The sequence below is a fragment of the Lasiodiplodia theobromae genome (genome assembly GCF_012971845.1).
Source record: "Lasiodiplodia theobromae strain AM2As chromosome Unknown scaffold_22, whole genome shotgun sequence".
Taxonomy (NCBI): domain Eukaryota; kingdom Fungi; phylum Ascomycota; class Dothideomycetes; order Botryosphaeriales; family Botryosphaeriaceae; genus Lasiodiplodia; species Lasiodiplodia theobromae.
Window position 1 is genome coordinate 736945 of NW_023336428.1, and position 16082 is coordinate 753026.

A 16082-nucleotide genomic window follows, 5' to 3' on the forward strand; every position below is an offset into this window, starting at 1 on the left:
GGCGCGTACCGTGGGAACGAGTCGACCGGGGGTCGCTAGGGCGCCTGTCAGCCATGTGCACGCAATTGGGAGGCTCAGCGCGGCGCCCGGTGCGTCGCGGCTGGGCTGGCGGAGCATTTACGCACCGGCAGCAGCGAGGGCTGGTAGGGTTGTGGGCGGGAGCAAGGATGGTGCGAGGGCCGCGGAGACGGGCGCGGGCAGGCCGGGGACAGCTCGGCAGCGGGAGGCGGCGTGAGGACAGACTGGCGCAGGAGAGTCTGGGGCCTTGGGTGGTGTTGGGGGGAGAGGGTATCAAGGTGGTGAGGTCTGCGACGGGGCGCGCGAGGAGGGCGTGGGCATGATTAATAGACGGCGCTGCGCAGCTCGTGCTGCGCTGGATTGTTTAGGCGTTGGCGGTTGACATAATTTCGCGGAGCTTGAAAGTGATAGGCGAGCGTCGACGTAACCGCATCAGTGCGCGCTTGAAGCCTTCCCTCGAGCCTTGGACCTGCCGGCGCGGGCATTGCGCGGTGCCGGGCCAAGCGGATGACAGCATGACGGACCAAGCAAGTCGCAAGCCGCCCCGTCAGGCACAGCTAGTCGCAGCCACTGAGCGAAGAAGGGGCGGCAGCGCGGCGGCTCTGTTCTGCTGCTGTTGCTGCTGGAATTCGCCAGGCACCAATCGCCCGGGACGTGCGTGCCCCTGCGTGTCGCTGCACAACCAGATCAGAATGCATGCACAACTGGCGAGACGATCGCCGTCTGCCGCAAGCGTAGGAGCCGAGAGTGCTGCGCTCCACGGCTCCCGAGTCGCGCCTCACCGCCAAGGCAGACAGGCACCCAGGCACCCAGGCACCCAAGCACCAAGCTCTGCCCGCGTGCTGAGCCACCGCTCCCTCTCCTGCGCCGCGCGCGCCCCGGAAGCTGGTCCGGCCTGATGAGCGCGTGGCTTCGGCCAGCCGACAGCGCAGCAATCTCTAGGGAGCTGGGTCAGGAGCGCGCGTCGGAGGGTAATTATGGGGGCGTGGTGCCAGCGTAATTGATTTGCAGGCCCTCCAGGACAATATACGAGTGCGTGCAGGAAAATCAGGGACGCAACGGCGCATGTCGTGTGCTGCAGCTGCAACGGCCTGGAGTGCCCTGTGGCACCGAGCAGAGCGGCCGGAGCGCCGCGCGCCTCGCCCATCCCTGCCGCTCACGTGCAGCCCCGCGGCAAGCTCCGCCCGCGACCGCAACACCGCGCTCAGCTCGCGATCCAGCCCGCCAGCCTGCCACCGACGAACGATGCTGCTCCCCAAGCTGCTGGCATTGGCCGCCTCGCTGGTCCCCGCGACCCTTGCCGTTTTCGCCGACGACGCGTACCATGTCGACTACCACTTCGCCCTGCTCGGCCAGCCCCAGCAGCATGCCACCTTCTTCCATCAGCCGCGCCCCGAGACCAAGGCCTCGCTGCTCTACTCCCTGTCCGACAAGCTCGTGCTCGGCGCCGTGAACCCGAAAGATGGCTCGGCGGTGTGGAGACAGAAGCTGCCGTCCGGGTCGGGCTCTGCTGATGGCTTCCTGAGGGCTGGCGAGAACCAGGACATCGTCATCAGCGCCGTGGAAGGCCAGGTTGCTGCTTGGGATGCCGCGGACGGCAAGCTGGTCTGGACTAGCACCTTCCGTGATGCCCCCGTGAAGGATCTCGAGGTCCTGGAGCTTGCTGATGCTTCCGCGGCTGCGAGCGGCGTCAAGGATGCTATTGTTCTGTTGGGCGGCAGCAGCTCGACTGTACGGAGATTGGACGGTCAGACCGGTGCAGTGAAGTGGGAGTTTGAAGACAACAGGTAGCACACATCCTTGCACGGCCAAATCCGGTGCTGACATCGTGCGCAGCGGAGATGCCCCGTTCCAGATCTCGACTTCCGCTACCGCAGTCTACTCCATCTCATTACACTCGACTATGCTAGGTGGCCTGAAACTGAAGATCACCGCCATCGACCCCCTGACCGGCCAAAAGCTTGACCAGTACACCCTCTCGTCTGACAGCGATATTGCAAGCACGGATGACATCCTGTTTGTTGGAGCCAACACCGCCTCGCCGCTGCTTGCTTGGACGGATAAAACTTTCAAGTCGTTGAAGGTTAATATCATCGGTACCAAGAGCGTCTCTACTTTCAACATTGAGAACAGCAGTGGAGAGGATATCCAGAAGGTTGTGCTGCATGCACCCCACAGCATCAATTCTCTGCCGCATTTCTTGGTTCACTATCAGACCGCGGGTAGCCATTGGGCCGAAGTGTATCATGCCGATTACAAGACTGGCTCCATTTCAAAGGCTTACGACTTGCCGAAATTGGCTGGTAAAGGAGCATTTGCCACGAGCACCACGGATGCGAACGTTTATTTCACCCGGATTACGCCCGAGGAAGTATTTGTGTTTTCTTCCGCCTCCCACGGAATCCTTGGGCGTTGGCCCCTCAAGACCCCTGTCTTTGATGACTCTGTCTATCCTATTCATGCCGTTTCCGAGGTGGCAATTCGCGATGGCACCGCGTCAGCCGTGAGGACTGCTGTCTATCTGTCCAATGGAAACTGGGATCTGCTCCGCAATGGCGATCCGACGTGGTCTCGGCCAGAAGTCCTAGCCGGTGCTCTTGAAGCTGTCTGGATTGACCTTCCCGGTGAGGAATCCTTGGCCCAGGAGCTGGAAATCGAAACACACCAGAACGTCCTTGAGGCGTATGTGCACAGGCTTAAGAGGCACCTCAAGGATTTGGAACATCTCCCAGAATTCCTGCAAACTCTCCCGAACCGTTTCTTGGCCCAGAATTCTGAGTCTGATGTCTTGGAGAAGGCGAGGCGGGATGCCTTTGGACTGAACAAGCCTGTCGTCGTGGCAACTGAAACCGGCCGCTTTGTGGCTATCAGCGGAGGTGAAATTGCTTGGAATCACGATATTCTGGAGCTGCCATCGGGAAGCAAGGTTGAGGAAGTTGAGCTCAATGTCAATGCAAAGGGACAAATCGCTGCCATTTTCCCACAGCTCAGTCGACACGTTCTCCTGAACGCAACATCCGGTCATCTCATTCGCAGTGTTCCCCTGCACTTGGCGCTCGAATTAGACGCCGATGATGCCACTGGTACCGCAGATGAGCCCGAGGTCACGTACAAGATTTCGGAAGGCGAGATCAAGGGTTTCTGGGCCGGCTCTGACTTGGCATGGAGGTTTGCGCCCACTGCCGGAGAGCGCATCGTTAACGTCACTCCCAGGCCAGCGAATGATCCTGTTGCTTCTATTGGCAAGGTTCTTGGGGACCGAAGTGTCCTTTACAAGTACCTTAATCCGAACTTGGCCTTAGTAACTGCAGTAGCTGAGCCTGCCGGGGTCTTGTCCGTTTACCTATTGGACGGTGTATCAGGCGCTATCTTGTGGCAGGCTTCTCATGACGGCGTCGACACGAGCCAGAGCATTGCCAGCGCGCTCTCGGAGAACTGGCTGACATACTCCTTCACCCTTGGCTCCCTGGAAACACCTTCAAAGGGCCACCAACTGGTTGTTGCTGAATTCTTCGAGTCCACGCTGCCTAACGACCGTGGTCCCTTCGGCGCCGCCTCGAACTACTCTGCAATTCGGCCCTTCGCCGGGGTGGTCGGCGAATCCGCCAAGCCGCACGTCCTCTCGCAGACCTATCACATCCCAGAGCCTATCTCGCACATGGCTGTGACACAGACGGCGCAGGGAATCACGTCCAAGTGGCTCCTAGTCACCCTTCCAGAATCCAACTCGATCGTTGGCATCCCTCGTCAGATCCTAGATCCGCGACGCCCCGTTGGCCGCGATCCAACTCCCGAGGAGGCAGCGGAGGGTCTCATTCGTTACACTCCGGCCATTGAGTTTAACCCGATGCAATATCTAAACCACAAGCGGGAGGTCATTGGGGTGAAGAAGGTTATCACGAGTCCTGCGGTGTTGGAGAGCACCAGCCTGGTATTCGCGTACGGACTGGATGTATTTGGGACCAGGGTGTCCCCCAGTTTCGCATTTGATATTCTGGGCAAGGGGTTCAACCGCGTGCAGCTACTGACGACGGTTGCGGCGCTGTTTGTGGGCGTGCTTTTCGTGGCGCCGCTGGTGAGTTTTTTCCCGTTTTCCCCTTGTCCCCGGATTTTCCCATGCATGTTCCTTGTCGACGCCACCACATCATGTTACTCTTCGCTAACGACCCTTGCAGGTGCGCAGGAAGCAGATCAATGCCAGGTGGCAGATAATGTAAAACATAGACGATGCGACGGTTGGAAAGATGAGACCTAAAAAAGTATGATAGATTTGACGACCTGAATGCCGGTATCCGTTTTGGTGAGGCGAGAAAATGATATGCGACATGTCCTACATCGACGGTTCCCAGGGTCCCTCGTTCTTGATAGTACCCTGCACCCGATTCCACCCGCGTCGATCAGGATGCGGATTTAAGCGCTGAAGCCCCGAGGATCGAGGGGGGTGGCGCTTGTTTAGGCGCGGCTCATCCTTAGCATGGCATCAACAGTCGTGAACCCTGTTTGATCCGCGGAGAAAGGGTGGCTTGTGGCTTGTGGCTTGATGTTAAGCACAGGGCAGCAATTGAATGAACGTCCATGCTCGGTATATTGAGCAGCTATCTGGTGCTCATATACAACTATAACCAAGGCCGGCCGAAGCGTTTCGTACGAGGTCTGGTACGCTGCGGATTGCTTACCAAGATCTCGCGGTGTCCATGCTCGAACACTAAGCTTTCTTCCCGTCAGCAGACCCGGCTCCGCGCGGCATGCTAAACTCCAGCCGACGCGTTGCCAGAGGGATGATGCCCAACATGGAAAGTTGTTCGTGGCGATGGCGTGCGCCTAACCACATGTAAGTTTTGCTACCCTGGCTCTACTATAGCCCGGGTTATGAGTCTAATTATAGTTGGGCAAGTACCTTGTTGGGGCGCCTCACACATTCGCCTTACCAGGAAACTTTAATAGGGTCTGTTGGGCAACATTGAGGCAACTTGTACGATGGAGCTCTATCTAGTGATTTCAGAATTATGAGGCTCAATGACCTCGTATTGCTTACAGACAGCAGCTTCTTTACCTTGCATAAGACTGCACAGTAAGAACGGAGTTTATGGTACCTCCGAGCACTTGAAGAATGCACAAGTGATACTACCACGTAATGACGGATTCCAAACAACATGGTCTTACCCAAATAGAGAATAGAACGCATAAACAATCTGCTCGCTTACTTCGTGCTCTCGTCAACTGGGTGCTTTTTGTCCATGGACGGGAGTTGTTCTGTCGCCGGCTCTCATGTATGTAGTGCTGACGTCAAGGATTGTACACCAGTATAACTCCGTTCAAACTCCGACAACACAACCACCCGTTATGGCCGTTAATGCCTTTCATCCACGAAGACAAACATTCACGCGCAGCTAATACAGTATATATATGCTTCAATTGAACCTTGACGGGAAGTTTTTACTGAACAAGTTCACTAACCGCAGATCTCAATCCCTGCACCTGATCACAACATAACCCAAAAACACTTCAACACACCACCCCTGCTCTCAGCGCCAATCATGACAGACCAGCGCAAATACGTATCCAAGCTCGCGGGCAAGCACGTCCTCATCATCGGCGGCAGCTCGGGCATCGGGTACGGCGTAGCGGAAGCGTCGCTGGAGCACGGAGCCACCGTCACCATCTCATCCTCCAACGCCTCGCGCCTGGACGCAGCCGTAGCAAAGCTCTCGACCTCGTACCCCACCGCCGCCGCCGATTCCCGCATCAGCGCCGGCGTCGTCTGCGACCTGAGCAACGAGGACACGCTCGAGGCCAACATCGCCAACCTCTTCGCCACCATCACTGGGCGCCCTTCGCCTGCCAACACAATCATCAACCACGTCGTCTACTGCGCCGGCGACGCCCTAGCCACGCTCCCCCTCGCCGACGCCTCCCTCCCCCGCATCAAGCAGGCCGGCGCCGTGCGCTTCTTCGGGCCGCTCCTGGCGGCGCGCGAGGCGGCCAAGCACCTGCCACGTAGTACTACCTCATCCTTCACCCTCACCTCCGGCTCCGTCGCGCAGCGGCCCCTGCCCGGCGGCTGGGCCGTCGTCGGCAGCTACGCGACGGGGCTGCTCGGCATGGCGCGGTCGCTGGCGCTGGAGCTGGCGCCCGTGCGCGTCAACTGCGTCGCGCCGGGCGTCGTCGATACGGGGTTGTGGCGGACGATGGGCGACGCGGAGAAGGAGGAGATGTTTAGGGGCGTGGAGGAGAAGCTGCCGACGGGGCGGGTGGGGAGGGTCGAGGATGTGGTGGAGGCGTATTTGTATTTGATGAGGGATGGGAATGCGACGGGGAGTGTGGTGAGTACGAATGGGGGGGCGTTGTTGGTTTAGAGTTGGGTGGTAGGTAGCATGCGTGTAGAGGTTGGAGTGTGGTTAATGAAGTTTTGATGCCCTTGGCTGTTGGTTTTGTGCTATCCGGTGCCTGAATTACTAAGGGTATATAGTGTCTGCTGGTTGCTATTGCCGTTAACTAGTAGCTCCCTGCATCTTGGGGCCCAAGGTGCAAAATGCAACCGTAGACCGGGAACAAGAGACGCTGGCGGCTGAAGGACAGCATCCGACCCATCTGGATCCCACGAAAAGGGGAGATCTTCCACCACCGTAAGCTGGGGATAAATGGGCGTAGAAGGACCAGATTGGGGAGTACCCTTTTGTAAGGAATCAAGTCCAAGCCGAAGTTCGGAAAATAGCTCGGTAAATTCTTGGAGCTTCCATTACAAGGCACATGCTTGGGAAACGACAACACCGTTGGTGTAAAGCATTTGACGGTGTTAATCTTGGAAAGCCAAGTAATGAACTGAGAAGCGTTGGTAGTAGGTAAGGAAGAGTTCTCGTTACCAAGATCGTCGTCGAGGGCGACATTTAAGGCAAAGCCTCGATATTCGTCAGAGTTGGTGTTAATGGGAGTAGTGGAGGGAAAGTCGTCGATCTCAGCATGCGGTTCTTGGGGTGAAGCTGACGTATCGAAAGGACCGGCACCAAATCTGAGCGGGATGGGGCTTGCTTCTTCTGAAGACTGAGACGCAAAGAACGCCTGAATGGCTGATTGAATAGTGGCCAGCGACCAGGCGCTAGCTTCTTCATTGCGTAATTCAGTGAACGAAAGGTTGATTCCAGCCTGGGTTCTCTGATCGGTCCTCTGCTCTTTGAGGTGCCTTGAAGCTCGAGCCCGAGCAAGGTTGTCATTGGGATCCCAACCCTGCTTCACGCAGTATGCCGAGATATCAGCACTGGATGTTGTCTTGCGAATCTGAGACGACTGCGACGATAGTATCGACTTGGAAGCCAGTACGTTAAAGCGATCTACTTTAATGCGATCGTTGAAAAAGAACATCTCTGGATGGCCAACGTAAATGTCCGTAATCTCTCTATTGAAGGTACTTGAGTCGTGTCTGAGCTGAGTAGACACTGCCTTCGAAGTAACACCTACGAATTCTTGACTGGGTAGGTCGGCAACGTCCCGAGCTGCACCAGACCGTAAATGCCTACTAGAGATTCTAGTAGTGACACCCGATAGGGCCGTAATTTCTTAGACGGATTAAGTTGATGTTCGGTGTGAACGAAGAGCGTCGAGATTAAACGGAATCTTTATTAGGTATAGCACCGGCCGATTAGGAAATCTCTAAAGAAGTCGCTCGCTGCCATTGAGAAAAGTATTCTAGAGGAGTTCTTCTACTAACGTCGTATAGACTATACCGTAGCGTAGAGCGTGTAAGAGTAGTTAGATAGTATAGAAAACTTTAAGGATTAGTTGCAACACGGAAGAAACGTAGTTTTAGGCGAGTAGAGGTATGCTTCTCCCGCTTCGTATAGAAAAGCTGAATAATTATACGAAGATCTTCTAGAGCACCGTAGCCGTCTAGTTAACGCTCTTAGTCGAAATAGATTAAGATGTCCCGATAGCGGAGAGCGAGGCTAGGCCAAAGACGCTGATCAGGATTGAGATCCCCCGGACGTGCTGCAGTGCCGTAGATAAGAATAAGACTCAGAAGCTTGAGGACGGTGATATCCTAGGATGGAGAACCAGTAGTAAGGTGATGATCGAGCCAGGCAGTGGTCATGTGGCGGACGAGGCGAGCCCCAACCCAAATCTGTTCTGACTGGACACTACGGAGAAGACGGTTGTCCAGACAGGCGCCGTTAAGAAACGATTTGAGCCCCGCAATTTCGTGGTCACCCCACTTGAAAGTTGGGTATTTCCATGTTAGGTAGTTCACGGCAGTCGCTTTGAAGCTCGATTCCGAGTAAGGTTGTCAGTAGGGTCCTAATCCTGCTTTACGCAGTATGAGCGCCTTATGCCTTTCCGTCACTAAAATATGTTGTCTTCTGCACGTCGAGAACACGAAGTTAAACCTGAGTTTGTGGTATCCTTCATACACCGGATCAAGGAATTCACTTCTAAAAATTCAACGAAGAACGTAAAGGCAAGGGTGGAACAACCAAGATGACAACCAGGAAAACTGAGGACAAGCCTCGAGCTTCGTGGTCTGGATTGAATTTTCATTTTTCGGTGTGACGAACGTCTATTTGGAAGCCCTCAACCAATGCCAAGTTATAATGAGATTCAGGAATTACAGCCTCAGTGACATGGATGAAGCTGGGTCCATCGATCCAATCCCGTTCTTCTCTCCAAGCATTGACGTTCCTCTTCCACCACTATACTTCGAATACCTCATCGTAATTGCTCGACCCCGAGAGGATATCGCTCGACCAGCCGTAATCAACCTCACAATACGGCCCCTTCGACGATCTTCTAAGATTGTTGATAGCATGAGCAATGTTTCTGTTCTCACCCTCCTTTTCGATCCATCGTTTTATTTGGTGAGCCGTCTGCGCCTCGCCCGCCGGAACCTTTTCTATCATCTTCCGTCCCTTCTCGCTCCTGAGAAAGCTGAGCAGTTCACAGCTCAACATACCAGCAGGCAACGCGCGAATGGCATTGACGCTATGCGGTATCCAGCCCTGGGAAAGGTTGAGATACGTGACTTGGCGCCAGCTGCCATTCCAATCGGGGCAAGGTCTGGCGTCCTTGATGTCCCAGTCTCCATCACGCCCTCCACGATAGCCACGTGCATAAGGGATCGAAACCTGCCGATCGTCGATGCCCCATACCAGCGCAGGCGCCCACTCGCAGCCGCAAAGGTCGAGCCATTTGAGACAGTACGTGTTGTTGGCTAATCTGCGCAGGATGTTCGCAGCTTCCTGCCAGTCGTTGTCCATTTCGGAGTAAAAGTGAGTACCACCGAGGTTGACTTGGCCATGCTGGCTGGTCATCGATGCTGTATTTGCGTGAGGAGTCATGGTTGGCTTGGGCCAGAAGGCCAAAGAGAGATGTGTCAGAGTTGGCAGGTGGGAGGACAGGGTTAAGAGTTGACTCCACGATGTTTTCCGCGGGTATGCAAGTGACAAGTGAGTCAGATTAGGGAACCGAGGATTGAGAGACGACTTTGGCAGGATAGGGATTTCGGCTTGCTCTGCTTCTTCCCAAGAATCTGCAACTTCCTCAGCCACTGAAAGATTATTCATCGCTTCAGAAAGGGCATCCTTCTTGGAACCCGTGATCTGCGTCATGTATTTTGTGATTTCTCCAAGGGTGAAATGTTTGGAGATCATGCCGGTCAGATCGAGGTGCACCAGCTCATCGCTGCCCGTCGCATCCTCAAGGTCATGCTCAGTCAAGAACAGGACCCGTAGAGTCTCCATGGTGATGCCCTCTTCCGGGCCATATGCCGCTAGGTAGCTGAGAAGAATATCCTTGAGCTGCACAGGTAGTGCTGCCAGATAATGCTGTTCGTATTCCAACAACCATTCCCAGTTCTTTGCCAGTGTTTTGCAGGTGTAGTGGACCAAGCTGCGTTGAGCCGGCATTCGTTCCGTGAAGCGCGGCCTCATAAGCTTCCATAGCCTGGGGGCCTGGGGGGTGGGGTCCGGGGCATGCCTGCTGCTTTCCAGCCAACTCTGCGGCGCCGAAGGGCCCGGCACGCGTCTGCCGTTCGTCGTTCTGGCAACAAGCCGAGGCCTGGGGACGGCGACTTCGGGCAGGTTGAGGATCTGCCTCACCGCCGGGTGGACTGGTCGCGCGGTGAGAGACTCGGTGAGCTCATTTCGGCGGTCGATGGCGGAGCGCGGAGCTTGCTCGCGGCGCAGCTGGTTCAGACGGTCGTTGACGGACTGCGATGACGATGGACCTGCATTGTTGCCGGGCGGTTCCCGGGACGAGGACAGGGACGGGTGCACGTAGTTGCTGGCGGACTTGTTGTAGCTCGGTTGGTACTTCTTTGGCATGGGGAACGCGGGGCGGGAGGCGCCGGTCGGAAAGGCTGGAGGAGCCAAGCGGTGCTACACTGAGCCTGCTTGACCTAGCTGAAGAAAAGTGGGAGAGAAGAGCAGTTGGATAAATGTTACATGGTGGACGGTGGCGTGGATCGTGGTCATGACTTGTTGGCGGCGCTTCCGCTCGGCAGCCATGACGCCTGCCTGATCTTATGTAATCGGAGACAGGGTCTGCGCCGCAAATGAGCCTCAACATCCTTGACTACACTCCAACACTCAGCTTTCCATACGAACTTCCAACAGAGCCATGTGTCATACTGGCGATTGTTGCCTTGTCGTTGAGTCACCCACGGGCCTTTGTCTTCAGGCCGAGCCCCATTCGACCATCTTGTCCTATCAGATCGTCGCATTCCAACCCCGCTATGCATCCGCGATGATTCATTCTGATTGGAAGTTGGACTTCTAAGCTACTTCTGAGCTTATTCATGAAGATGGGCTTACTTTCCGCTCAATTTTGTCCGCTGACCGCCGAGGGAGACTACACTGGAATCGGCTGAGGAAAGAATTGCAGCTGCACTTTCAGACAGTGGCGTAGCAAGTCTGCTACTCCTTCGTTTTTCCGTGTCTTGCTTTCTTCTTCGCTGTGGCTTCATCGTTTGAACCCACCACTAGCGTTCGCGTCATCGGCCCTACTGGGGTTCCCCGGCCTCCAGCGGACGATGCAGCTATGTAGACACTCCGTTAAGAGACCGTAGGGTACCAGGTACGTCGACAGCACTAAGGTGGTCATGAGGGTGAAGGGAAGTGAAGCAGCTCGGCGTGTACTAGTCCCTGGTTTTTGAGGCAATTGACGTGCATGGCTTGATATGGCCATGCGTGCATGGTGCATGGCGCTATCACGAACCCTGTGCCACATTCTTCACGCGTCGTGGATCAGTCGAGTAGCACGAGGCCAGACAGCTGTCAGCTCAGCTGCGCCGAGCGCCGGAATGCGGACTAGCCCAGGGCGGCCACCACTTTTGCGCGGACCCATGATCCAGATGTTGGTGTTGGAACACGAACAGATCGAGGATCTTGGCGGTCTGAATCTCGATCGTTGGGCAGCACGCGGACGTGCAGCTCCACTATACGCAGCCTATTTGAGCCCAGATTGTGTTATAGGCAGCATATCATACCACAAACCTGCCGATTGTTGTTGTACAATCGTCCCGAGACGCGCCAGGATTGAGATCGGCTGGCAATTTCGTGCATGCCAGCGGCAGCCGGCCTGAATGATAGAAAGCCGTTCTACACGACCTGGTGAAGAAAGAGGGGAAGCCGCGGCAATGGACATGGCGTAGGATGCTCGGCCGCAATCAAGCAATAAAAAAAGACATCCGCATCCGGAAGGATCCCCGCTAAGGTGGCAAAGAAAGGGGTTCTGGAAGCCGCAGACCGAGGCGAAACGGCGGCGGCGAAGCAGTCGCATGTAGCTTGCGCTCTAGAACTCCAAGGCGAAGATTTAGAGTCGGTGAGGGCTGCGGTGTTGTTGGGCTGCAAAAGTGCGGTGTCCAATGGCCCATTTCCCTTTCGAGACATGCATCGCGGCACTGAGGGTCGGCCGGCCGGCTAGCGCGCCAACCTCAAAACTTCGAAACACAGCTAGCAAACGGCTGCGAGAGCATTAGGAGACGCGGCCGGATGGAGAACGCCGGGAGAGGCGCTCGCCGTCTGGGCGGGCGCATGGCAACGGCGGCGGACAAGCCACTTGCGCGCTGCGCATGTGAAGCATCGCCGACGCAGTATGTCGACAGGGCTTGCCTTGCTTCGGAGCGGGTACGACGACGCACCGGGCCTTGTCCAGGCGTGAGGCGGCGGATGCGCTGGCGCGGGTGATTGGATCGAGAGATGAGGAGCATTTCGTTGCCGGATGCCATTTCGCCTGCGCGCGTTCGCATTATTCCCCGTCAACACCCAGGGCGCGAGTGCCGCCCGCCCGCAGCTCCGTTGCGCGCGCAGCATAACTACCCGTCGCCAGCATCCCTCGCCAGTCTCGCTGCTCATCTCGCGCGCCAGCCACGCGACATGCCGATCCGCTGCTACTAACAGGCCCCCTGCACGAGCCGCCTCTCTGTTGCTTCGCCGCAGCGCGCTGCCCACCGCGACCCCTCGCCCTCTTGGATGCTCTGCGCCGGCCACGACCACGATTCGGAATCGTGGTGGAAGATGCCCTTCCGACTGCGGCTCGAGAGCGCCCGCTCCAAGCTGCTGGGCAGCCGCCGGAGCTCCACGGCCTCCGTCGCATCCTCGGCCATGGGCGCGGGCTCAGAGCTATCGCAGCCTTCGTCCCCACTGCCCCGGCCACCTCGCACCCGTTCGTCGGGCACGCACAGCGTGCGAACCCCCCCGCCGCTCTCTACCTTGAGCAAAGACTCGCTGCCAGAGCCGCTGGAGCCGGAGAAACCGTCTCACTTGCGCGCTGATCAACACCAATCGCGGGACCGGCCGTCTGAAACGATCGCCGACCGGTCCGAGAGCTTAACCTCAAAGGATCTGCAGCAGCAAGCCCAGCAACCACCTGCACCATCGCCGCCGCTGCCCACCCTCGCGCTCGAGGAGCCCTCGCCCGTCCCCGACGCGCCGCCCACCCAACTGGGCCTCACGCTCCCCGGCGCCCTCAGCGCTCCCGACCTCCACGACGAGTCCGACGAGGCCCTGCACCCGCTGCCCACGCCCGAGGCTCTGCAGTCGCCCCGGCAGCAACGCCCGCTCGCCATCCGCCGCCAGTCGCTAGTCCACAACTCGAATGCCCGAGTCATCAAGACCCTGCTCGACTCGCAGCGGACCCGTCCCTCGACCGCCAACAGCCAGGAGGACTACTTCTCGCTCAACGCCGGCATGCTTCACCGCAAGATCTGGGTCAAGCGCCCCGGCGCCTCGGCCACCCTGGTCCAGATCAGGGAAGACGACCTGGTCGACGATGTGCGCGACATGATCCTGAAAAAGTACGCGAATTCGCTGGGCCGCAGCTACGACTCGCCCGACGTCTACCTGCGCATCGTCTCGCGCGATCCCGCCGCCCGCCCTGCCGAGAGGACACTTGGTCCCGAGGAGGAGATGTGTCGCACCTTGGACGAATACTTCCCCGGCGGCCAGACGGTTGATGAGGCTCTGATAATCGATGTGCCTCAGCGGCGCACGCCAAAGCCGTCGCCGCGCGTCCCCCTGCCGCCGCATGTCGCCCACTACTATGGCGAGACCCGCCCGGCCGAAACAGACGCCGACTACTTCCCGCCCATGCCCGCTCTCGGCGCGCCTTCTCCCGCTTCATTGACGTCGCTGTCCCACGACAGTCGCCAATCGCACCCCCACCAAGACGTTCGGTCAATTGCAGTCCTTACCACAGGTCAGGTACCTCCGCTCCCCTCGCCCGGTGCCACGCGCCAAAGATCGCATCGTCCGAGGCCTCACCGGAACCTCACCTCCTCTCCCACCCAGAGCACGCATCCGCCTACCTCTACCTCGACCTCGCAGCACCTCTCCCGGCCGAACCGTGGACGCCTCGACTCCGGCGCATCCGACACAAAACATGCCGTCCAGGCAGCTGCGCCGCCCCCGCCGACGCCCCCCGCGCCTGAAGCCGTGCCTGCTCCAACAAAAACCTCGACACCGCCTACGCCAAGGGTCCAGTCACCTGATCCCCGGAAGCCGAAAAAGAAGAAGAACAAGGAGACAAACGCAGACGCACCGAGCTTGCCTTCGGGTCTACTTGACGGCTCCGTTCCTCCTATCAATGTTCTGATTGTCGAAGACAATATCATCAACTTGAAACTGCTGGAGGCATTCATGAAACGTCTGAAGGTCCGATGGCAAACGGCCATGAACGGTAGAGATGCCGTCACAAAGTGGCGCGCAGGAGGATTTCACTTGGTTCTGATGGACATTCAACTTCCCATCATGAGCGGATTGGAGGCAACGAAAGAGATCAGGCGCCTTGAGAGGGTGAATAACATTGGTGTCTTCAGCAACAGCAGCGCCAGTAGCACAGCGCCGGTACTACCAAAAGACAGATCCAGTACCAACGGAGAGCCAAAGGAGAATGACAAGCTCGGCGACGGCATCATCTTCAAGAGCCCTGTCATCATTGTCGCCCTCACTGCCAGTTCCCTTCAGAGTGATAGGCACGAAGCCCTTGCCGCAGGTTGCAACGATTTCTTGACCAAGGTAAGATTGACGACTATCCAACCTCTAGTAATGCGGGTTATTGCATTTTGATCTTGATCGAACGTGTGCTAATTTTTAAAGCCTGTCAACTTTGTTTGGCTGGAGCGCAAGGTGAAAGAATGGGGATGCATGCAAGCTCTCATCGATTACGACGGCTGGCGGAAGTGGAAAACATTTACGAACGAGGTACCTCCCGAGGCGAACAAACTCAAGGCGGGCAAAAAGAAGACCAACCGGGCCTCGATGTCGAAACCTCCAGGGGCTCTTGCTGCGCTTGTTGCTCCCAGCCCTGAACAACAAGCGTTGGCGCAAGCCGTGCAAGCTCCCGCTACAGACGCAGTGGTGGATGGCGCGGTGGAGATCGAGGATATTCCACCTCCAGTTGACCTGGCCGACGAAAGTTGAGGCAGCTGAAGAGACAACATGTGTTTGGGGATGGCCATCATGCACCGAAATCGAACCGGATACTCGTATCGTCACCTGTCGAATACCTACCGGAAAAGATGCTACATTTCCAGAGATCGTTTTATCCAGGCCGAAAGACAGAGCCGAGAGTTATCACGCGTTCAACCAACCTTTCCTAGTTTCACTGTACCAAGAGGCGACGTTTAACCCGACCGACCTTTCTCCGAAAGGCCCAAAATTTTCCTTCTCATTGGAGATTTTTGTAATTTTTTTTTTTCATTCCGCCTCCTTCTCCTTATTTCTTCGAGGAGTGTTATAAGCATCATGGGGAAAAACACATCGGGCGCGAGGAGTACATCGTCACATTGAGGTTTCCAAATTCTCATGGCAAAGCGCGGCGCTTGGGTTGCCGATTTCGAGACAGATTTCCTTTTTTCCTTCCCCCTTATACATATCTATCTGTGCTTGCTCGTTCCGGGTGGGTCTTGACTGTTCTAACTAGCCTGGTCTTCAGCTGCACCCACAAATCCTTGTCGAACGACGAGGAGGGCCTAGCGCTTGAGACCTCGCTTTTCCAGAGCAGAAATGACGCAGGATGAGCCGGGCTACGGTTATTCTTACCGCCCCTTTGCGGAGTTATACGTGCGGGATTGTCGTGCGGGAATGAGGAAAGTGCAGTTTCATTTGTACGGAAAGTGATAGTCGCAAGAAGGAAAGTGTGGCTTGCCGAGAGTTTTCCTACTTTTGCTCATTATGTTCGTAGAGCCAGCCCGATACCAGAGAGAAGCTCCCACTTCCTCTGTTGTCTAGCTGCGAGACGGTGGTTAATATCATACGTGCCGTAATAGGCGAGAGAGATGGTAGAAAATAAATACGTGGATCGGATCAATTCAAGATTGTTGGGATGTTCATGTGATGAGACGTGTAGATTGAGATGGACGGAAGGGGAATGAGTGTGCATTTGCTACTGAGGGGCGGTGCTTCATTGGACAACTCACTAGCATCTCTGGTTAGAGAGGGTCTATTCTTTGCGGTCTATTGTGGCTGCTTTAACGGAAATAGTGAGATACGTCTATTCAGTAGAGAAGCTCGTCCGCGTTCGGCTAGTGGAGAGAGTGCTTGGCGATCTTGAACGGGGTCGCTTCTATGGCACTATCA

At 56.6% G+C, this 16082-nt stretch overlaps 4 protein-coding genes across 4 annotated transcripts; 3 read left to right on the plus strand and 1 right to left on the minus strand.

Moving 5' to 3' along the window:
• Positions 1–1263: 1263 nt before the first annotated feature.
• LTHEOB_7498 (uncharacterized protein) lies at positions 1264–4235 on the plus strand (the record flags this gene model as incomplete). The annotated part of the gene is made up of 3 exons (XM_035516870.1): positions 1264–1805; positions 1855–4093; positions 4194–4235. 3 exons carry the CDS (start codon positions 1264–1266, stop codon positions 4233–4235), a joined length of 2823 nt encoding a protein of 940 aa, XP_035371469.1.
• A 1320-nt stretch (positions 4236–5555) lies between these two features.
• On the plus strand, positions 5556–6374 carry LTHEOB_7499 (Short-chain dehydrogenase/reductase SDR; the record flags this gene model as incomplete). The annotated part of the gene is made up of 1 exon (XM_035516871.1): positions 5556–6374. One exon carries the CDS (start codon positions 5556–5558, stop codon positions 6372–6374), a length of 819 nt encoding a protein of 272 aa, XP_035371470.1.
• Positions 6375–8699: 2325 nt separating this feature from the next.
• Positions 8700–10328, minus strand: LTHEOB_7500 (uncharacterized protein; the record flags this gene model as incomplete). Its single annotated transcript, XM_035516874.1, has 1 exon — positions 8700–10328. The coding sequence occupies one exon, from the start codon at positions 10326–10328 to the stop codon at positions 8700–8702; it is 1629 nt and encodes a 542-aa protein (XP_035371471.1).
• A 2148-nt stretch (positions 10329–12476) lies between these two features.
• Positions 12477–14924, plus strand: LTHEOB_7501 (Osomolarity two-component response regulator ssk1; the record flags this gene model as incomplete). The annotated part of the gene is made up of 2 exons (XM_035516875.1): positions 12477–14519; positions 14601–14924. The coding sequence occupies 2 exons, from the start codon at positions 12477–12479 to the stop codon at positions 14922–14924; spliced, it is 2367 nt and encodes a 788-aa protein (XP_035371472.1).
• Between the last annotated feature and the right edge of the window lie 1158 nt (positions 14925–16082).